This window comes from Thalassophryne amazonica, chromosome 5, assembly GCF_902500255.1.
Source record: "Thalassophryne amazonica chromosome 5, fThaAma1.1, whole genome shotgun sequence".
Classification (NCBI taxonomy): domain Eukaryota; kingdom Metazoa; phylum Chordata; class Actinopteri; order Batrachoidiformes; family Batrachoididae; genus Thalassophryne; species Thalassophryne amazonica.
Genome location: NC_047107.1, coordinates 83,481,252 through 83,504,608, shown reverse-complemented (window position 1 = coordinate 83,504,608; position 23,357 = coordinate 83,481,252). Strand labels below are relative to the sequence as shown.

The window sequence follows — 23,357 nt, the reverse complement described above, 5'->3', positions numbered from 1 at the left end:
GCCCCCAAGCCTGCATCTTGAAGCTTTAGGCCACCACTTCCCCACATACAGGTGCATAAGTAGTTGGACAGTGACAACAGTTTTGTAAATTTGTCTCTGTTGTTGGCTGTGGTTTTGTTTCCTTGTTTGTTTTGACAAGTCACAGGATGGATAGGAACATGTCTGTAACTGAATACATCTTGAACTTCATTATCTTCGATCATTAAGAAATACAAACAGTATGATACTGTTTGGTAAATCTGTCTGGAGCAGGCAGTTTTCAAAAACTGAGTAACCATGCAAGGAGAGAAGTGAGGAAAGCCACCAAGACAACCATGACAAGTCTGAAGGCGTTATCGGCTTCTGCGGTTGTGATATGGGAAACTTTGCTCAGTGCAACATTTGTTTGTCACATCAACAGTTGTACAGCTTAATTTTCTATAAAGTACCTCAAAGTGATACTTGAGTGAAAGTACAAGTATCTTACCATAAAATTACTTTGGTAAAAGTTAAATTCTCCTTTAAAAATATTAAAAGCGCAAAAGTCTTAAAAGTATCTGACATTCACTGTACTTAAGTATAAAAAGTAAATTTCTCATATAAAATGTACTGTAAGTAAAAGTAAAATCCAAAACGAGTGGAGAGTGAAACATTGACACGAAAAGAAAGTCAGTGTGGTGTCTGGAGAAACCAAGAGGGAGCTTCAGCCCCTATAAAAGGCTGTATACGAAGTGTTGGTGATGGGATGAGTGAAGCAACAGGTGGATGTATATAGGTGTAAATTAAGTTGCCGTTCTTTTTATGAAGACAGTCTTTTTCCTGGAAGACGCACACGCATGTTTCTGTTAACCACAACAACCAGGCTCTTGTGAAACAGAACAATCATTTATAGCTACACAGTTGTGCCAAATTTAAGGAAAAGTAAAAAAAAAAAATCAAACAAAAAAACAATGCAAGCATCACCACCACCAACCACTGCAAAGCAACCAAAGACAGTGCTCTTTGCGCTCACAAATCCAAAACGTGGGGCCGCTTTTACGCACCGCATCTCCATGGAAATTTCAAATAAAATAAATTAAAGGAAACAGCCACATCGGCCAGTTTTGTACGGAAGTTTTCTCCCTACGTGTGTGTTAACTCCAGCAGGAGCCAATCCGTTTATGTGTGTGCGTGTGCGCGTGTGTGTGTGTGTGTGTGTGTGTGTCAGCATGTGCACATTTGTTGTCCAAAGCACAGATGGCCCCCTTTTCACCCTCCTGTCTCCTCTCCCACAGCGAGGGTGTAGATTCAACCTGTCACCTTTTTTTTTTTTTTGCCTTTTAAACTTGTTTTATGTCAAACACAGTACTTGCTGCAGGGGTGAAAGGCAGACCCCTGCGCTATGGCTGAAGAGGACGTCTCTTCCCGGTACAGCGCACTGCTGCTTTCACCTCTGCAAACAGGCATTGCCCAATCAAATTTCTTTTGCTTTTATATTGCAGTAACGAGTAATGAAGATGTTAAGAGAAATGTATCGGAGTAACAGTATACATTTTATTGAGGAAATGTAGTGGAGTAAAAGTGAACACCGCCAGAAATGTAAATAACGAAGTAAAGTACAGATACGTCAAAATTATACTTACGTACAATAACAAAGTATTTCTACTTTGTTACATTACAACACTGGTACAGCTGTATGGTAAAGCAGCCCAGTCTCACGTTTTTGTTTTTTGTTTTTTTTTGTGCCCGTCACGAAATGAGTAAAATTTTCATGACGGGGTTTTTTTTTAACTCACTTTACTAACCCTACTCCTATTCCCAACCCTAACCTTAACCATAACCTCATCCTACTCCTTCTCCCAACCCTAATCATAACCACCCTGACCACCCCCACCCCGGCTTCACTTTTAATTTCGTGCAGCCATCACGGAATGAATTAGAATAAATTTGTGCTGCCGTGATGAAAATGAGGCACTTTTCGTCACAATATCACGAACCAATAGATTAATGTATATTTTGTGCTGCTGAATCACGACTTGCAGTGAGACCAGGTTGGGTAAAGTGAGTTAGAGACAGCTAAATTTCATCATTTGTATTAATAGTAGTTAGACTTACTTTGTCCAATTACCTTTGGTCTCTGAATATCGACAAACTTTGTGTACAAATGGCTGTAATTTCTAAATAGTAATGATATACCCCAGAGAAAATTTAATTGGTGAAATGCAGTTCTGTCAACAGGGCAGCGCAGTCTCATTTGAACCCCGCGGGAATTGACCACACCCAGACAGCAAATAGATCCGGGCCGGATGTAGTCCGTGGCAGGAACATGGGGCATAACAATAAGCAATTTTATCTGCACTCAGTAGAAACTATCCATTAGCGGTTGTAAACTCTGTACTCTGTAATCTTGATCGTCACTGAGGCTTTTTTAAATGCTTATTGCAAAGCGGTTTGTTTCTTTACGACAATCAAGTTTTATAAGTCTAGGGACACTGATCTGTGTGTTATAGATACAAATCAGTTTCCTCGGATCCACGGAACTTACCCCTGTAAAAATTGTTCCTGCCACGGTGCTGTGATGCGGTCCACATCTGCCCCAGATCCGTGCCAGATATGGTCTGTAAATGGTTGGTCTTTTGCGGATCCAGTTCAGATCTGGTACGGATCTGTTCCAGAACTGTAAAGCGGAGCCGTGCCGGATCTGGGCCAGGGTGCAAAAACTGTCTGGACCGGATCTGTTTTCAGGATTGGTACCAGATGTTGGACTACATCCGGCCCGGATCTATTTGCTGTCTGGGCAGCCTATTGTGCAATACAAACACAGCATAACTTCACATGGAAAAATGGTGTACTGTTCTGTTTTCAGCTGCAATCACTGAAGCAGTTGAGAAAAGTGTTTTTTTTTTAGTTCCCAGTGGAGAAGGGAAGACGAGGCAAATGTGAGATGTGTGTTGGTAAGTGTTAGCCTACACACCCAGCCAGAGTAGCTGTGTTCTCTCGCCAGCATGACCACCTCAACACGTTTGAGCTCTGGGTCATAAACAAACTGCAAAACATGTCCACTTTCCAACCGCATCATCACTTTTATTTATTTTATTATTATTATTATTTTGTATTTTCACTTTGTTTGCATGTAATTTGTCCAAAAAGTCAAAGAAAATGCCATGTTTTTGTCCCCGGAAGTAGAGAAATTAGGTTATATGCATCATATTTTACCCCTTTAGCGCCCGCCATCAAACAAGACTGCGCTGCCCAACTCCTTTGCATATTAGCACACATACACAATCATCAGTGCCTCACCTTTAGCAGAGTTGCATGAGGCATCATTTCCAAGGCATCCTCGGCGCTGTTTGAGATCAGGGCAGGGCGTGCCTCCATTTCTAGGCGGCACAAACACTTGGCGATTCCTCTCTGTGCTTCCAACTCCACATGAAGACGTGCATGGAGACCAGGAACCCCAGGAGCCCACCATACAGTCAATGGCTGCTAGCAGGCACCAACACAGAACAGACAATGGTTTAATGCACAAAAGTATTAACAATGACAAAATGACTACATTTACATCAGATTCTTTCTTTTTTTATATTGGTAGTGAAGGCAAACTGAGTTTCAGTTTCCATCTCTGTGCTATCATGACAAATGTTTATAGACAAACTAGGTGATAGTTCCTGTGGGCATGAAAAAAGCAAAGTAGAGAAGCTTGAATCTTCAACTGGACTGGGTTGCTTGACGCGAGGGCATTTTACTTCGCAGAAGCTTCCTCAGCTAAAATTCTTGCTCTGGTAGTCTGACTTCTGTCTGACCCTTCTCGACAAGGGTCAGACAGAAACAGTCTGAACTGTTCGCATGAGGGCTGTAGCTTTCAACTGTTCAGCCAATCAATGGACAGTATCAATGGACATAATTTGACTTCTGAGTAACTTACAAGAAACGTGTCAACAATCGCATAACTTACCTACATCTTATGGCCTGCATATGTGAGATGTATGAGACATACCCTGGCATACCTTGAAAATCTTGTGCATGCCCAAAATTTTTTAATGTACTCATCGTATTATAGCCATCAGTGTCCTTCAACATGCTCTAACTTACACAACACTTATCCATAACTTATAAGACGCATGCCTGCACATGCCAGCATTTTTAATATGGTCGGCATACACTGGATAAATCATCAAGGTGTGACGGGGTGTCAGGAGTGCAAATATATTGGGGATGTGTGCTCAGGAGAGAAGATCCTTGTTTGACACTCCGTCCCTCCATGAGAGCCCCTGGATTCTTCTAAGGCAACGCATGTGGAGGGCGTTAAGTGTGCTGAGCTAACACAAGCCTGGTATACCTTGACCTTGGTGTTTATTGTCAGCCTACAATTCTCCCAGACCTTCTTGGAAGGGCACATCAGCATTGACAGAGAATTTCATACTATTGATTAAGGAGTTTTGCCCTTTTGCCTGCTTTCATTGTCTCTGGTGGAATGCTGTCTATTCCTGGGCCTTTACCGCATTTCAGGGAGTCAATGGCCTTGCTCAACTCATCTATTGTGGATGGGTGATCAAGATCTTCCATGACTTACACGCACTTAGTCCTTCCAATTGCTTCTTCTGACAGCATTATCCTGCTGATAGAGTGATTTTGAGTGTTCAGCCCATCTCTTCATCTGTTTGTTCTTCTCAGTGATGGTGTCACCACTGGAGGAGTTCGAAGTAGTTGTTTTACATTTGGATACCCCGTCAATCCTCTTGTATATGCCTTGAGTCTGAAACATTCTGAATGTTCCTGTGAGTTTGAGCCATGTCGCTTTCTTGTAGTTGATGAAGGCAATCCATTTGGCTTCAATCACTGCTTCCACCTCTGTGAGTGCAACTTTAAACCAATCTGGGTGCTTTCTTTCCCTCTTGTCAAAGGTCTCCATGGCTGTGTTGTAGATGATATTTCTCATGTAGTCCCATCTCACCTCCACTTTCTGCATTTTCCGCAGGGCAGTCTTTGAGGGCTCTGTCAATAGATTCTGCAAACTGCTCACACAGATTGGGGACTGCTGTTTTGGCAGTGTTGATGCGGGGAAGACTTCTGTTTGGAATGGTTGATATGTCTGGTCTTGAGTTCTGTCTTGCAGCCAACCGTCGAGTGGTCTGTATTACAATTACATCTTCCTGAGGATGCAGTTTAGAGATGACCTCTTTGTAATAAACATATCTAGCTGGTCCCAGTGGCCTGATCTGAGGTGTTTCCAGGGCACTCTTTGATGTGGCTTCCTGGAAAAGAAGGTGGTAGTAATGCAGAGGCTCTGTATGAGCAGAGTTTGAGCAACTATTATCCATTTTCACTGATCTTCCCAATGCCAAAGTGTCCAGTGCTGGATGGCCAGGAGTCATGTCAGATCCCGCTCAGGCATTTAAGTCGCTAAGTAGTACTCTGTAGTTGGGATGTCCAAAACAGCTTTGTCAAGCTCCTCATAAAATTGGTCCTTGGTGTCTATGCATGAGTCAAATATAGGTGCATAAACAATGAATATGGTCACTGGTCCTGAGGTACTTAAAAGTGGGGTAAGAGGAGCTGTTCAGAGCCTTGATATGGTGGCTCTATTGAATAAACAGACAATTTTTCACATGAGATATACATAAGCAAGGTTGGGTACGATTACTTTGAAATGTAATCCAAATGTATGTACATACATACATGTAATCCACATGTATTCTTTCAAAGTAATCCTACCCAACCTTGTACATAAGTAAATACATACACTTACTGGGCCTCATGTATCAACGTGCGTACGGCGATATTTGAGCGTATATGGGGTGTACGCCAAAACGGCTGCGCTACTTGGCATTTATCAATGTGGTCGCTGGCGTACGCTGCGCTGAAAATATACACCAGGTCGAGAGGTGGCGTAAATTATATGCCAAAATGAACCAGCGCTGGAATCCACATAAAAATGTAAATGATCAACATGATAAACAGTGCCATTATACAAATCAATGCATATGTTACATAAATAACACTTTCCTGATTATACTACATAATAATCAATACAAATCCCGCTTTTGCGGGATTGTTGGTCTCGAGCACGATCCGTGACCACAGCGCTGACCGCAAAGAAAGCGCTGCTCGCCTTTTTCTCCAGAGCCTGGAGCCAGAGCAGCGCTGAGCTTAACTTTATGTGGTGTGATCATTTTAGACAATGAAATTGATAATTACAATTGTAGTGTTGTCATTCCCTTCGCCCGTGCTGCAATCAGGTTTTGTCATCTCCATTCGTTTGTCACAATAAAATAAATAAAGAAATACATTTTAAGAATAAAGAAATCCAAAAAATTAGACGTGTCTTATTAATTGAGCGAGCAAATATGCACATGTCAAGAATTATTGACATGTGAAAAGAGAATACAGTGGTGCCTCGCTATAACGCGGTTCACCTTTCGCGGCCTCGTCGTTTCACGGATTTCTTTAGTCCAATTTTGCATGCCTTTTTTACAGTGCATTGTGGTCTGTGTGTCTGTTTATAAGAATCTTCTCGCCCAGAAGGAAACAACTCGCCAACAACTACTCTTAACTGTGTTTGTCACTCGGAAACAGACACCTGCAGCCAGGTGTGAGTGGAAAAAGGCGCGGCGTCAGGACGCAGAGGCGCGATCTGTGAAATACTGGTCAGTCAGTATTAATAATTTCTTATGTGTCCAACCTCGTACGTTGATCGTTAAAATTAAATTTGTTAGTTCTAAAAGCCATCATAATTATTTATAGGAAAACGTTCTATTTTTATTTCTCAAACAAATGTTTGGGCCTGAAAACAGGTTGGTCTTATTTTTCTAATAAGGTTTGAACTTTGAGAGTGTTTACACACGAGAGAAGAGTGAGAAAATGTTCATGCCTGAGTGAGAAAGTGTATAAAGTGGTTTTACAGCTTTGAAACATCTATAATAATTGTAAAAAATAACGCTGACTACGTCGCAGTTTCGCGAATTATGGGCTATTTTTTAGAACGTAACTCCCACGATAAACGAGGGACCACTGTAACACTTTTTTGATTATACTACAAAACAGTTGATACGACGGCCGCTTTTGACGCTCTATTGACACGCGTCGTGATTGGTGGAGTTCTTTTTCTTTGCCGTCTTCCTGGCTTCCATGTCGTAAAATGAGGGTGTGTCTGAAGTGGAGTATGAATATTTATGGGCGTGTTTATTATAACTGCGATTGTTTTCACCCGCCGCATTTATCAAGGTCACGTCAGGCGTACGCCGGAAATGGGCATGTGCGCACTGCTTGATACATGTCACGGCAACTTTGGTGTACTTCAAATTTACACTGTAAATTTATGCCACAAGTACGCAACTTTGATACATGAGGCCCACTGGGAGCAGTGCTGATTATACAGTGTCATCTAACAGCAGCAGGAAGGAAGGACCTACGATTCATTCTTCAGAGACTTTGGGTGAATCAGTCTGTTGCTGAAGGAGCTACTCAGCACTGTGATAGTGTCCTGTAGCAGGTTAGACACATTCTGCCGCAGAAATGATAGCTCGGCTACTGTCGTCCTCTCACCCACCACTAGCCTGGGCAAATCCAGAGCCTATTTGTGTACGTGTGCAAAGCATGGTGGACAGCGGAGTGAAAGATCAAACTTTTGACCTTTGATCTCAGTAATGATGGCCTTTGTCAAAACTAGCCCTTTAAAAGCAGTTGTGGGGTTGACTGTTACTGACATGTCAAGTTGGTGGAAATTGGCCAAAGGACTGGAAGAGTAAGGAAATGACAGACAAACATTGCTCAAATAACAAATTTATCTTTAGTCCAGAGTTGGCTCTAAACCTTCACCCAGTTCATGCATTATTAACATAACAAGATTTCTGACTTGGTGGTGTTATCTTGATGCTGTGATGCCTGCACGCAGATTGCTTTGAGTATGTATACAGGCCAGTGGGTGGCAAACAGCTGGCTGGATCATTACCATCTACACTAATGTTACAGACGCAGGAAGTCTGTGACCCAGGTCACTTGAACCATTTTACAAACATGCCAAATTTGCATCCTATTCTTTTAGTTTCCTTCACCGCACGGACACACAGAAACACAGCAGCAGCAGCAATCAAGCTTCAAGGTGAGCAGCTGATTACACCAGCACAGGAGGAAGCCATTAGACTCTAATCAGGAGCTATGAACATTTAATAGAAGTGGACACTTCATAAACACAAACTGTGCCAACAGCACTCACACAGGAGAGAAATTCATTTATACAAATATAAATCATTATGAACACTGTAACAGCAAAAAGAGAAACAACTGCACTGGCGAGGAGATTTTAAAATGTGATTTTTAACTCCTGCAGTGATGTTGTGGTTTTGTAACACATTGTTTGTTGATTGGTGGTTTCCTAGCAGGAAAAAGAAGTCCGATACAGTCCCTAAGGCTCGTTGGTGCCGGTGTCCCCGACCAAATGGTCGCCCCTAAAAATTGGTCCACCCTGCCTTCACTGTGCATGCGTCATTGGCCGCGATTCACAGATTATCACCTCATTTCTGCTTCAAACTGCACTCCAGTCATCATCTGTCTCAGTGACAGATATCTGACGCTTTTGTACAATAATTATTTCCACATAAATTCAGCATTATTTCATAATAAAAGACGGAGGAAGCGATTAGAGCGCTGCTGCTACACGAGCTGCTAGCTGATGTGTTCACTGCGCGTCGGTCATTTCAAAATGTCACAGAGTACAGCCTCGTTTCTGTTTAGAACTGACTTTAGAATGTTTTAAGAGGTTTTACCTTGTCGTCTGATGGCTAATAATCCCATTATTCCATTTGATCGCTTTGGGTGACGAGACTGTCTCAGAAGAGTTGCTGAGGTCCGAAATGACGCTTGCGCAGTGAGGACCGGGCAGACCCTTCGGTCTGCCACACCGGATTCTGCATTGTGAAGCAGATGAGAGTCTGTGACCCTGGATTGGATGTCAGTCCATCACAGGTTACTGCTCCAGCAAAGGCTGCAACCCATTTACAACTCGGTGTACTGGGAACACTTCTATATTTCAGAGCTGAATATGCAGCTTTTATTCCTCGTTTACACTGAACTGAGACCAATATAAGAGCTACAATATCATGACATTTTGTCAACTCTCACAAGACTTGGCTGGTCTCCACTGTGATCTGTCATTTGCATTTACACCAACCGTGCATTGCAACTGAATTGTGCGAGTGAAAAATATGTTAATATCCCATGCAGAGTCAACTGAGAATCTATTACGACGCACAGTTGAGATGTGAGAGTTTATCAAGACTGATTATGAGACCCATGTATCTGTTAACTGGTGGCACAACTTGTGCGAGTGCGAGTGTTCAATACATTCGCTCACCTGTTGGAGACCGATGTAGAGTGATGGAGACCAAGAGGGATCTTTTTTCCGACCATGGAGACCCCATTGTGTCCAGCCTGCAGCCCCGGTGGGAGTCAGTGAGAGTGGCAGTGAGCAGGGGCCATTTTTCGATCGCATGTCAGTTGTGGACTCAGTGTAATTGGGGTGTTAACGGCTCTACTGACAGAAATTTTTGAGACCTGCTGAATTGCTGATGTCATTAATCACGGCCTCTGCTAATTGCAGGGAATGTAGAGTCAGGTTTTCCTCTGACTCTGGTTTTTACACTGTTGTTTTACCAGTGTCATGTGTTTGTTTCTCCACCAGATGGCGGCCTCAGTTTTGTTTTCATACCTGGATCAGATGAGTGACTGATTATTGATAGACTATTTAAATCCTGACTTTCTGTTCATGAACTGCCAGAGTTTTGTCATCTGTATGTTGTTTGTCACCTTGCTTTCCTCGTTCTTGCCTTGTCAGCTTTCAGAGCCTCATTCCATGATCCAGAGTGATACCAGGAGGATCAAACCTGATCACCGCCCCATGACCCTGACTGCATCTTCCAGCTGTGCGCACAAGACACCAAAACTTCCTGCAGCTGATGCTCATGTAACGCTGGCCTCCCCCTCTAATTCCCATATTAGAGCAAACTATCTTTTCCTGGTGTTCCGGACGATTCCAGGACGGCTCCCAGTGGACCTGGACCCTGGCTCTGACTACCTGCACAGCTACGTCACTTTGGGAACTCATCATTTCTCTGCGTAGAGCGCGTCTCGACTACACGCCAGTTAAGTTCCCTTCCTCTCAGTGAGATCCCATTCTCACTTGTTCCTGTTTGTGACTATGCTATGATAAAGAACTGTGCCAAGAAGTGCGTTACCACATGCAGCACTTGATCTCTGACCTTTGGGTACAACTTATAAGCTATGAACAATTACTAAAGAGTGAACTTTATTTCTTAAGAAGAGAACTTTATTTCCTGACTCCTGAAGCAACCTGTGTTAAGCCTGTGTTGAACTGTGACTGTTTTTGAGGACAGCCTTACGAGTGCCTTTCACTCACCCTGTGTGTCTTCTTAGTTCCTTGTTGATGCGAGTGGTCCACCTGGCCCTGGTCATAAAATCCTTAGTTGACATTATTCCTTCAAGACTGGCCCAGGAAACTGCAGCTCCCTTATTTCACCGCCAGGAGGTAGGCCACGCTCTATACTGCAAGCATCCCAGCACAGCATTTCATTTATTTATTGTAAATAAATATATTTGTCCTTTTGAACTCCTCTCCGTGTCCAGCTCCCTGCGTGTGGGTCCATAGTTTGACATGGTTCGGTTCCACCCGAACCCCTAACCATAACGTAGATTTTAATACATTGACAGTTCTTGACCCTGTGGATGCTCTTGGGTCAAATAAATGTCTGAAATCTCACACTCAGCATCAGATACCTCACTCTGTCTTTACAATACACACCCACCCCATAAAGCATTGCTCCATTTGAGGGTGTGTGTGTGTGAATAAGAGAGGGAGGCAGACTGACGAGATGTAGAGCTTTCAAGGTGCCGCCTGTTCTGTTCATTCCCATGGTCCTTTTGGGGTTTAGGGTGGGCGGCTGTCTCAGTGACATGGCCGATCCACAAAGCCACTGTGGAATCTGTGCATTCCTGCACATTAGTGCTGCCTACCTGACACTTTCCCAGGTCAGCACACCCACCAAAACGCAGTACTGTCAGAATAACTCATGCACATGTACCTAAAAGAAAGAGCACAATTCTAACCAACATCACAACTCTCACTGTGCTTGCATCCCTTCTTGTGTCCTCTGAGGTTTTTATTTGCTCTTCCTCCTCACAAGAGGAACATGATTCAGCTGGATCCTGCACCTGAAGTGAAAGGATTTTGCATCTTTGATCAACACCGACTCATCCTAATAGCCTTAAGGATGTGACCTCAAGTCTCAGCCAAAAGCTAGGAGATAAATACCAAGCAGTGGTGGTCCTTCACTCTGTTTGAGGCACCACCAGGGCAGTCCTACCACCCACATTATGACCCAGTACTGACATTCTGACAAAAAAAACAGCCACTGTGATCCCCTGTTACCTCTAAGGATGAGAAAGTCCCCAGGTGGGAAGCATGAAACCACTGCTGACCCTTGACCCCAACACAGGGAACAAATATTTCTTGTTTTCAAGATGTAAAAGTTTGTCAGTTCAATTATCAAATATTGAATAACCCTCATATCTACGTAATTCACTGAGTGAACTAATGGAAGGACTAATTCAACAATTAATAACATATAACTCATGCTCCATTACACACTGGAATTATTTGGAAATATGAGGTCTGTCAATAAAGTAACGGTCCTTTTTATTTTTTTCAAAAACTATATGGATTTCATTCATATGTTTTTACATCAGACATGCTTGAACCCTCATGCGCATGCATGAGTTTTTCCACGCCTGTCGGTGACGTCATTCGCCTGTGAGCACGCCTTGGGAAGGAGTGGTCCAGCCCCCTCGTCGGATTTTTTTCGGAATGAAAAGGACTTTTTTCCATCAGAATTTTTTAAGAAGCTGTTAGAGACTGGCACCTGGAAACCATTCGAAAAATTTATCTGGCTTTCGGTGCACAAAACGGAGGTGTTCCTTTGTCTCGCTTCCAAAGCGAATCGGTCGTGACGCACGAAGCCTCCACGCGGCTTTCCATGACATCTTGTTAAAAGTGAAATCTGCTGGAAAATGGCTGATGTCCAGCTCTTGTGATAACCAGAGAAAGAGCACACGACGGTCTCGTATCCACAGAGCCGTTTAGAAATGGTCCGGTGGCTTGTGCCGAGTCGTCGCAGCTCGGAGCGTGGCGCGCCGAGCGTCCTTAAAGGGTTCCTTAAAGCTGTACTAACAGACCTTATTCTCTGTGAAGCCAGTAAAATTTTCACCGAAAGCCAGATAAATTTTTCGAATGGTTTCCAGGTGTCAGTCTCTAACAGCTTCTGAAAAAATTCTGATGGAAAAAAGTCCTTTTCATTCCGCCATTTCCAGAGAATGAAAATCCGATGAGGAGGACCACTCCTTCCCAAGGCGTGCTCACAGGCGAATGACGTCACCGACAGGCGTGGAAAAACTTACGCATGCGCACGAGGGTTCAAGCATGTCTGACATAAAAACATATGAATGAAATCCATATAGTTTTTGAAAAAAATAAAAGGACCGTTACTTTGACAGACCTCGTATTCATGGGCAACCACCTGTAGTTCGCTGTCCTTTTACAGCACAAGATTTCCTGGATTACTTTGAGAAGAAAATAGATAACATTCCCAGCATGCCTTAACCCAACCACTACACCCTGCTATTGAGGTGGGCGCCACTACTCAGGCGTGGAAAAACTTACGCATGCGCACGAGGGTTCAAGCATGTCTGACATAAAAACATATGAATGAAATCCATATAGTTTTTGAAAAAATAAAAAGGACCATTACTTTATTGACAGACCTCGAACATGTTTAAAAAATGCTCTTAATGTTCCACAGTAAGAGCCAAAAAAGAACAATATTCACCATCTAGTGAGACCACAGTAACCAGTGAGGCGAGAAGATAGAGCAGGTGGCTCTGTGGGATGATGACAGGACAAAATCCCAACCAATATAATCCCAATGGACATAATCCCAGTCTCATGAATAAATATAAATATAAAATGTAATAGAGTTAGGGTTAGGGCTAGTGTCTTACATTAATGTAGGCCTAGGGTTAGGGTTCAAGTGAGATGGGACTTTGAATGAGACTGGGATTTTGTCCATTTTTGTAAAAATGGGTTGGGATTCTGTCAACTGGGATATTGTCTACTGGGATATTGTCTGTTGGGATTTTGTCCGCTGGGATTTTGTCATGGATTCCTGTGGGGCATTAGTTGGAATCCCAGTACATCGACCGAGGTTTGATTCAAGGTGTGTGCATCAGGCTACCTGTTGTCTCTGGATAAGATCCTTCGTTGACATTATCCCAGTGGATCAAGCTGTAAAGAGATACTGGCCTTGGCTGTGGAAGAGACCTATGGTGGACTCTTACTCACTCCACACTATAGTATCTGGTGGTAAGCACCAGCCCAAAAGACCTCATGAAGACTACTCATGAAGACTACTACTTACTTTTTATACATCTTAGTAACCATGAAAACCAGTCAGTAGCCTTTGGTCATAAATTACTAAAAGACCCCAAGTTATCTGTAACTTTATGTGCACAAACTGGGACCCAAATGCAAACAGAGAGACAGGGAGAAAAGTAAAAACTGAAGACTTGTGACAGTGTTCATTCCACTCTGTTGCCAGTATCCAGCCTGGTTTTGCCTTATTATTGTTCTAACAATATCGAGGCAAAGGTTTTCAGTACACAAGTAATCAGTCCAATCAAGACAGAGGTACAAGGACACAAAGCACAGGTAATCAACAGGAGCAAAAATGAGTTAAGACAAGGAGAGAAAAACACACAAAAAAATACAGTATGTAAGACAGACACTCAGGCACTGCAGAGCTGAAAAGATGAGCCTTAAATACACAGACAGACACACTGTGAAGAGACGAGGCAATCAAAGAAATAAAAAGCAGGGGTTGAGACCTGAGGGTGAGGAAGACAGGTGTGCAGGAACTGAAATGGAAAGATACAAGGGTGAGACAACCTATCAAAAGTAAAACAGAACAAACACAAAATTAACAGCATCATGACATTATCTCTTTGATCCAGTTGAACAGCTTTCTTGAAAATGACTACAAATTACTATCTTGACTTTTACCAAGATGAAATGATTCTTTGCTGAACCATGGAAAAGATAAACTTAACAGAATGCAGTGTTGTATAGTAACGAAGTAAAAATACTTCACTACTGTACTTAAGTACGTTTTGCGAGACTGTGTACTTTACTTGAGTTTTTTTAATTCAGCTCACTTTCACTTTTACTTCACTACATTTCCGACCTTAATTGCATACTTCTACTCCGATACATTTTCTATTCGCCATGCCGTTACTCGTTACAAAACACTGTCAGCACTTTGGAGACTCAGGTCTGTTTAAATGTGCTTTATAAATAAAGTGGATTGGATTGGACTGAAAACACACACACACACAGAAAAAGTCGTGTTTTCACCCAGAGACACCACTGATTACTAGTGACTGCAACGAAGTCAGACCGATTTGTCATGAGGCATGTCCGGTAGGCTTTTTTGCAGTTGCGCACTTGGGGAGTGTTTGTCAGGAAAATGATCATTTCTCTACATGGATTACAGACCTGCAGCGGGTCTGTAATCAACTTTTCTGCAGCGCGGCTTTGCTTTGAACCTTGAACCAATCTAAGAAATGATTCGCAGGTCGAAGCAGTGCTTCGATCTACGATTGATGGATTGATTATTTTGCTTTATCCTAATTTTTCCCCACTAAAACCCTGAAGAGCATATGTCTGTGAGTAATATTTAATATTTTTATGTTAAACTGACCTGTTATGGTCTTCTGAAACAGTTGATAGATGTATTTTATAACTTAAAAACGGGACAGATGCTAATGCGTTAGCATATCTATGGCGTTTTCAATGTTAAAGTTAGCATTAAGCTGTTTGCATCAGCACGTTTGTGTTGATTTGTTTTCTGTATAATTAATGGCTCAGCGTTCTTTGTTGTAAAAGAGTCAAATTGTAATTTTTTAAATTTATTTTTATTCATATATTATAGCAACAACAATAATAGTCTACATAATAGACAATAATAGTCAATAATAATAGACTAATAATGTTACAATACAATTTTAGAGAAAGAGACAAAAAGAACCCAATGAAACAAAACACAACAGAAAAGATAAAACCATGTAACAATGACAATAAATAAATACATATAGAAATAATTAACTGTTTCCTGTGAACACCTAGTGAGTAGCCTACTCTCATTTAGGTTTTGAAACCTTGTTTCTGAAGTGTTTTTGTGTGATGTGCACAATTTTCAGTATTTTGACTAATACTACCAGTCATTTACAAGCCTAGATAAACTTTAATATAAAAAAATCAGTCCGTTTTTGATTATTAACATTTACTTGTACTTTTACTTTCAATACTTGAGTACATTTAGTTGTACATTACTTGTCATACTTAAGTACAATAAATACTAGATACTTTAAGACTTTTACTTGAGTAGCATTTCAATCAGCGACTTGAACTTCTACCAAAGTCATTTTTTAATGGGTATCTGTACTTTTACTTAAGTGTGATTTTCCGGTACTTTATACAACACTGACAGAATGTAAATAAGAACGCATGTTGAACGCATGTCCTTAAAGTGTAGGTGACACCATATGTAATGTTTTTTTTTTTTAATATTTAGGACTAAAATTAAACAACAGTTTGAAATTAATGCTTTCCCAGTGTGTGGTTACTGAAGAGATAAATATTCAGATTTTGAACTGCATGCCACTAAAAACTAGGAACTTCCAGGTGAGTCACAACGTTGGAGAAGAAAGAGGAAGTGACATCAGCCTTAGAACCATTATCTTAACAGCCCCATTTGTTTGGTTAACAATCTGACCTATTTCTGGAGTTATGCCGGCTGGATGAGTTTGCTGCAAGTTTTTATTAAAACACTATTGCAGGTGGAGTCCACTTGTTTCAGATTCCTAAGGATCACGTGCGTCAGAATGAGTGGACTGTGGTCCAGCTGTACTCTTTTTTTTCCACAGTTTTTGAACACTGCAGCTTAAACAATGATGTGGTAAAATGATGCGGCTACTGAAAGACCCGTTTCCACCTAGTGGTTCGGGTCGGTGCTGCACAGTATTATACGTGTCAGAACAGTTAATTCTGGCCGCAAGACCCTTTTGATTGGCAGGAGGAACATTTATATTAACGAGCACGCATGCACAGTGTCGCACAGCATCTCCACTCTACACGGAGGCAAAACTGAGTATTTTCACATTATTTTATTTTATTTTATTTTTTGTGAATCATGGGATAATTTCATCCCATGCAGCACATCAGGTGCTGCGAGTCTTTCAACTTGCAGTGAAAAGCGGCCCAGTGGAGGAAAGGATGCTCCATTCATAGATGAGGTGTTGTGAGTCTTTCAACTTGCAGCACAAAGTGGCCCGCGGTGGAGGAAGAGGACGCTCCATTCACAGCAAAGACTTGAACCAATTACACCTGTACCAGCACTTTAACCTGGCGCCAAACTGCCGGTGCCAGGGGGACTTTTCTTCAGCCAGGACAAAATAAATTATTTTCAGACGTTTTCCAAAATCAGCCTTTATGTGGATACGTTAACATTTTCATCAGTCTGTGAAGATGATCTCACTGAAACAGACTGGTAAGACTTTATTTACTCCTTGTGTGAATGGTTTTTTAAATATATTTAATAATAACATGTTACACTACTAACGTACAGTACACTAACTGTATTCAAGAAGGAAAGCTGATTTATTTTAAAAAATAGCTGATATTTTCAGTCCCTCAGTGCAATGTGTCATTTTTCAGATTTGAAATGTATGTACCTGTTTCTAAAAAAAACATAAATAAAAAATCTACACTTCCTCATCACTTTTTTCTGATGTCAAGGATAGTAAAACAAACTTTTAAAAATGTTTTTATCAGTCGATTATGACCACAGAGCTCATATCATTATCATCTCTGCCTGCATGCCGGAATCACCTGCATTATTTATTTATTTTATAATCACCATTTGGTGTTCTGAACTTTGCCAATATCGTCACTGTTGTCAGACTGAAGGTTTCAAAAGGTTTCTTCTCCCTCATTGTGGTCTAAATAAGGCTCAAAAACATAAGGCTGTGTCTTCTACAGCTTCTTCAGAATCACCTTCAAACTGGACAAAAAAAAAAAAAAAAAAAACGCTCCACACTAGGAAAAAAAATCTTCCTTAAACAGCTTGACCTCCGCTGTGTTTGCAATTGATTTGGGCTTGAATCAGCAGGTGCTGTTCTTGTGATGACATGGCAACAATATGACGGCTATTGTTCATCCTTCACCCATGCAGTTATCATTGACTTATTGTTCAGGATTTGTTTTTAAATATCAACATTTCATCATTTTTAGTAATTATTTGTGCACATTTTTTCGTGTCACCTACATTTTAAACTTTTAAACTTTAAAAAAAAATTGTTTAGGTTTAGCTCAAGAAAGATGTAGCAGAATTATCTGCTTTTACTAAATCCCCCCTCCCCCCCAGACTTCCTATAATTAAACAGGAGAGAAATGAAAAGTATTGATAGGTGACATTGGTGTTACTTAATTGTTTTTGGTATTAAGGCTGCACAGAGCACAAGTTCCACTGTGTTCACTGTACTTAAAAATGTTGTAGAATTACACAGTATTTGTGGACTCACTTTGGTGGTATTATGGCCAATTTTCACAGCAGTTGGCAGAACTTCAGACAAATGCCAGTGGAATTGTGTCCAATGTCAGTTCTTGTATTTCATGACCCGCCAGCCAATCTCAAGTTACATTTGCTACAGCAAGATAAGCGACTGCTATCATAAAGACCAGTCAAAATGACTTAGTCCTTTACTTCACTCACCCTAATTGGAGCTTCCATTTTAAGGTTTCATAACAAAAGAGATGAGGACCTGCTATCAGAGGGCCAATTTGCTTTATCTTCTTCATCACTTCATCCTGTCACTCTCTCTTGTCCTTTCACTCCATCTGTCTCCCCTTTTTCATTCCATTTATAATTCTACCACACCCCTCCATTTAATTCCACGGCCATGCTGATGGTACCCAGATGTCCAGCAGCTCTAAGGAACCAATACACCTTAAAAACCTTCTCCTCACCCTCCCACCCCAGTGTTAGTGCACGGTTTCATCCGCAACCGACCGTGAGCCTGTTAATAAGCCCTAATAACAGCATAGCATGTAAATGTTTCCTGAGCCAAACAAAGCAGCTAATTCAAAGAAGTCAGAACAAACAGCTGAGACAGATTTCCTATCAGCTTGGAAATCACTTGCTGTTTATGTTTCTGTGATAATAACCCAAAGCTGTGTGAAATGATGTCGCCTACTCGTCTGAGTCTGGGTCTGCTCTGTGAGAACAAGAAAAGATTAGAAACCAAGCAAATTATTGAGTGTTGAGCAACTTGCAAGGAAGAAGCAACCTTTACATAAACCACAGAGTGTGAGATTAACTGAATTATAGTTCATAAAAGTTAAAAAAAAACTTTGTATAGTTTGTGTGGAAAGATGCACATCCACTCTGATTGAGGTTTGATAAAATAACTCCTGAAATACAAACTAGGGCTGAAATGGCTACTCGAGTAACTCAAATAATTAAAAGGAACCCCGACTATAACATCAAATTTGTCAAAAAATTGAAACACCAACGTCTGCAATTATAATATATAGTTAGAAGTGCATAAACAAGTCTTGAATGATATAAAATAGCGTTTATTAATCACGTATTTAAATACAACTCGGCCGCCATGTTTTTGCCTGCGCAATGCATTCTGGGGGTGATGAAGTGGAAAGGTTTCTGAAATCTCTTTCATGCAAGCAAAAACAGTGTTAAAGCTAGTTCTTCTACCGAGATAAAATGCTACATTGCGCGGCTTTTGGATGCAATTTTCAGTCTAAGGGCAGCAAAGAAAGCGAGGTAAGCCTTCATTGCTTTCCAAAAGAAAGAAAGTTAAGGAAAAAGTAGGAGGATGCTTGCGGAAGAGTGCAGTTGCCGAAAGACCCGCGGCTGTGCTCACGTCACTTCAACGCGGATGCATTTGAGGCTGTTCATCGACCTCAGCTAATGAGGGAGCTTGTTGGTGTTTCTGGATATAAACAACGTCTTAAACCAGATGCAGTGCCCGTCATATTTCCCCACAAGAAGAAAAATCGTCCACGAGTAACTAGTGAAAATAGGACTAAAACACGCGAAAGAGCAGCAGACGCTCTCTTTCTCTGTCGGCATCGGCAAGCAGCCCCCACACAGACACCACCTACAATGGCCAACTCTTGCTTGATCAGAGCGCCGATCTTCATTTCTGACAGTATTTTCAAAGTTCTCTTCCTCACACTGCAGATCACGCTCTGGTTCGAACTGAAAAGGGTGAACAGAGGAGCTCATCGTTGCTAATCGCCGCTAGTTGTAATGTAAACACGGGAAGCTCTGCCCCCGTTTGATGTCACTACCCAGAATGCGTTGCGTTACAAACAACAATGGCAACCTATGTAGAAATAAAGTTTCTTAAAATATCATAAAACTTGACATTATTTTTGCAAATTTTGTCCCATAGTTATGTTACTAATATCACATAGAATAAACATGTATTTATAGTCGGGGTTCCTTTTAATTTACAAAAAATGTTCAAGGCAAATTCTTTGCCTTGAGGCTTCGTTTATTTCTTGTCACCAAAGTCCTTCTATTAAAAAAATTTCTGCTATCACTTGCTTTGTGCGGAGTGTTCAGCTCCAGTGTATTGTTTTTGCACACAAACTACTATTTTTGATGCGCAGTGCATTAAGAAGGTGGCACAACAGCAGAGAGTCTGGAGGCAGAAAATGTCCAAAGTTTGGCTTAATTTCAAACAAAGAGGGTTAGGGTTAGGGTTATTCAACATCTGAGCAGAAAACATCCACACCTTAACACCAGGTCACCAAATGAAGCATCTACAAGGTTACGTAAAAGTTGATGTTAGCTTTAGCTAGCTGATTTATGATTGCTAGATACCCAAAAGCTGCATTAACACGTTAACATTCGTGTCGTCTCTCTGTGTCTCATAGCAAGTTTTATGAAAGCTACAACCTTTGCTTTTCTTTCAAACTCTCCATCCTCTGGCTGTGATATAGCTAGGGATGAGTATCGGGAACTGGTTCTTTTTGGGTATCGTTAAGAAATTATTAGATCCATCGACATCAACAGCCTTTTTGCTTAACGATTCCTTCAGAGTGGCCGTTGTTTTGGGGGTGTTTGTCAGGAAAATGATCATTTCTCTACACTGATTACAGACCCTGCAGCGGGTCTGTAATCAGCAGCGCGGCTTTGCTTTGAACCTTGAATTAATGAAGCAGTGCTTCAATCTGCTGCTTCATTGGTTCTTTGTTTTATTTTGCTTTATCTTAATTTTTCCCCCGCTAAAACCCCAAAGAGCATATGTCTGTGAGTAATATTTACCTTTTTTTTTATGTTAAACAGACCTGTAATGGTCTTCTGAAACAGTTAATAGATGTATTTTATAACTTAAAAACTGGACCGATGCTAACGTATTAGCATGTCTATGGCGTTTTCAATGTTAAAGTTAGCATTAAGCTGTTTGCATCTTAGCATGTTTGATTCCATTTGTTTTCTGTATAATAACTAATGGCTCAGCATTTGTTGTCACTGTCAAATGTATTACAGTCAAATGTATTACAAATTGTAATATTTTTTATTTATTTTTATTTATATATTAATAATAATAATAGCAACAGCAACAACAATAATAGTAATAATAACTAACTCATTTTGTTGCATGTTATAACTTCCACCCATTTGTTGCATTTGTAATATTTGTGTTGGTCGTTTGCCTGTATTTGCCGTTTCAAATCCCGCAAAACCTCAGAAAGGTCGCTGCGCTGTGAGATCTCAGTAACATTAAGAACTGCATTGAGACGCTCTGATCGGGCTGCACTTTAACCGCTGCACATGGACAACACCATTAATATCGCAACATAAAACTATTTTTATATTGTGCCTAAAACTCTCATGAATATATTCTCTGGGTTTATAGACGTTGTTACTGCGTTTGTTTTATGTAAACATGCGAGAATCACAGGCTGTCTCTCCGTTATTTTCAATGGGAGCTGCTGTGAGCTACGCTCGCTTCCTGATCATGTCGTTCTGGGGAACAGTGAAGTTTGCTCTTTAACGTCTTGATTATTGTTCTTTACAACACTGTTTATCCTCTTTGTTCCAGACTAATATATATAATATGTATGAAATTCAGTTTGCGTTTATTAAATTCCGCGCAGATTAAACGTAGCAGACATGGATTATTTGTTATAATTGTTTTAGCAAGTATTCAGGGTATCATGCATGCAGTCTCTTATTAACGTGATGAAAAGCATAAAAAAAATACATTTTTTTAGTATAATATTAATTTACAGTTGTCATCAATTGTGGATTCTCTATATGTTGTTTGACTGCAGCGACTCTGTGGTACGCAAGGGATTATGGGATACGTCAATAGGGTGAATGTGGGACGGTACTGAAGCTCACAGAGAAGCCCGACATCATTTTATGGTTTGACACAAGACTTCAGCATTTTTGGTCCTAATGGTCAAACTGGATCCATGCTAAAATAAATGGTGATTTCAAACAAAGTGTTGGTTTTCAACCAGCCTGCAGTTGCCTTGGTGTGTACACATATGCACGATTTCTTCCACTTAAAACAGTTACAGTAGTGTTCAGAATAATAGTAGTGCTATGTGACTAAAAAGATTAATCCAGGTTTTGAGTATATTTCTTATTGTTACATGGGAAACAAGGTACCAGTAGATTCAATAGATTCTCATAAATCCAACAAGACCAAGCATTCATGATATGCACACTCTTAAGGCTATGAAATTGGGCTATTAGTAAAAAAAAGTAGAAAAGGGGGTGTTCACAATAATAGTAGCATCTGCTGTTGACGCTACAAACTCAAAACTATTATGTTCAAACTGCTTTTTTAGCAATCCTGTGAATCACTAAACTAGTATTTAGTTGTATAACCACAGTTTTTCATGATTTCTTCACATCTGCGAGGCATTAATTTTGTTGGTTTGGAACCAGGATTTTGCTTCTTTACTAGAGTGCTTGGGGTCATTGTCTTGTTGAAACACCCATTTCAAGGGCATGTCCTCTTCAGCATAAGGCAACATGACCTCTTCAAGTATTTTGACATATCCAAACTGATCCATGATACCTGGTATGCGATAAATAGGCCCAACACCATAGTAGGAGAAACATGCCCATATCATGATGCTTGACCACCATGCTTCACTGTCTTCACTGTGAACTGTGGCTTGAATTCAGAGTTTGGGGGTCGTCTCACAAACTGTCTGTGGCCCTTGGACCCAAAAAGAACAATTTTACTCTCATCAGTCCACAAAATATTCCTCCATTTCTCTTTAGGCCAGTTGATGTGTTCTTTGGCAAATTGTAACCTCTTCTGCACGTCTTTTATTTAACATTAGCTTCACACAGGCATCTTCTAACTGTCACAGCACTTACAGGTAACTCCAGACTGTCTTTGATCATCCTGGAGCTAATCAATAGGTGAGCCTTTGCCATTCTGGTTATTCTTCTATCCATTTTGATGGTTGTTTTCCATTTTCTGCCACGCATCTCTGGTTTTTTTTTGTGTCCATTTTAAAGCATTGGGGATCACTGTAGATGAACAGCCTATAATTTTTTGCACCTGCGTATAAGTTTTCCCCTCTCCAATCAACATTTTAATCAAACTACGCTGTTCTTCTGAACAATGTCTTGAACGTCCCATTTTCCTCAGGCTTTCAAAGAGAAAAGCATGTTCAACAGGTGCTGGCTTCATCCTTACATAGGGGACACCTGATTCACACCTGTTTGTTGCACTGTTTCTTTCTCTTTTTGCTCTGTATGCACCACTCTGCATTTAATCATTAGTGATCGATCTCTGCTCCCCTCCACAGCATGTCTTTTTCCTGGTTCTCTCCCTCAGCCCCAACCAGTCCCAGCAGAAGACTGCCCCTCCCTGAGCCTGGTTCTGCTGGAGGTTTCTTCCTGTTAAAAGGGAGTTTTTCCTTCCCACTGTAGCCAAGTGCTTGCTCACAGGGGGTCGTTTTGACCGTTGGGGTTTTACATAATTATTGTATGGCCTTGCCTTACAATATAAAGCGCCTTGGGGCAACTGTTTGTTGTGATTTGGTGCTATATAAAAAAAAATTGATTGATTGATTGATTGGTTTGTTCCACAAAACTGACGAACTCACTGACTGAATGCGACACTACTATTATTGTGAACACCCCCTTTTCTACTTTTTTTTTACTAATAGCCCAATTTCATAGCCATAACCTCCTAGGGCCTGGCATCCACATATG

General features: G+C 40.9%; 1 protein-coding gene across 2 annotated transcripts in view; it reads right to left on the bottom strand.

Moving 5' to 3' along the window:
• The window catches only part of si:dkey-178e17.3 (somatomedin-B and thrombospondin type-1 domain-containing protein), a 58,231-nt gene that overhangs the window by 18,971 nt on the left and 15,903 nt on the right, over positions 1-23,357 (bottom strand). Inside the window, exon 2 of one of the 2 annotated variants that reach the window (XM_034170730.1) lies at positions 3,259-3,444. In XM_034170730.1, the coding sequence (XP_034026621.1) occupies positions 3,259-3,444 (186 nt within the window). The remainder of the gene's footprint in view (positions 1-3,258; positions 3,445-23,357) is intronic. The other variant, XM_034170731.1, reaches the window with a different exon arrangement.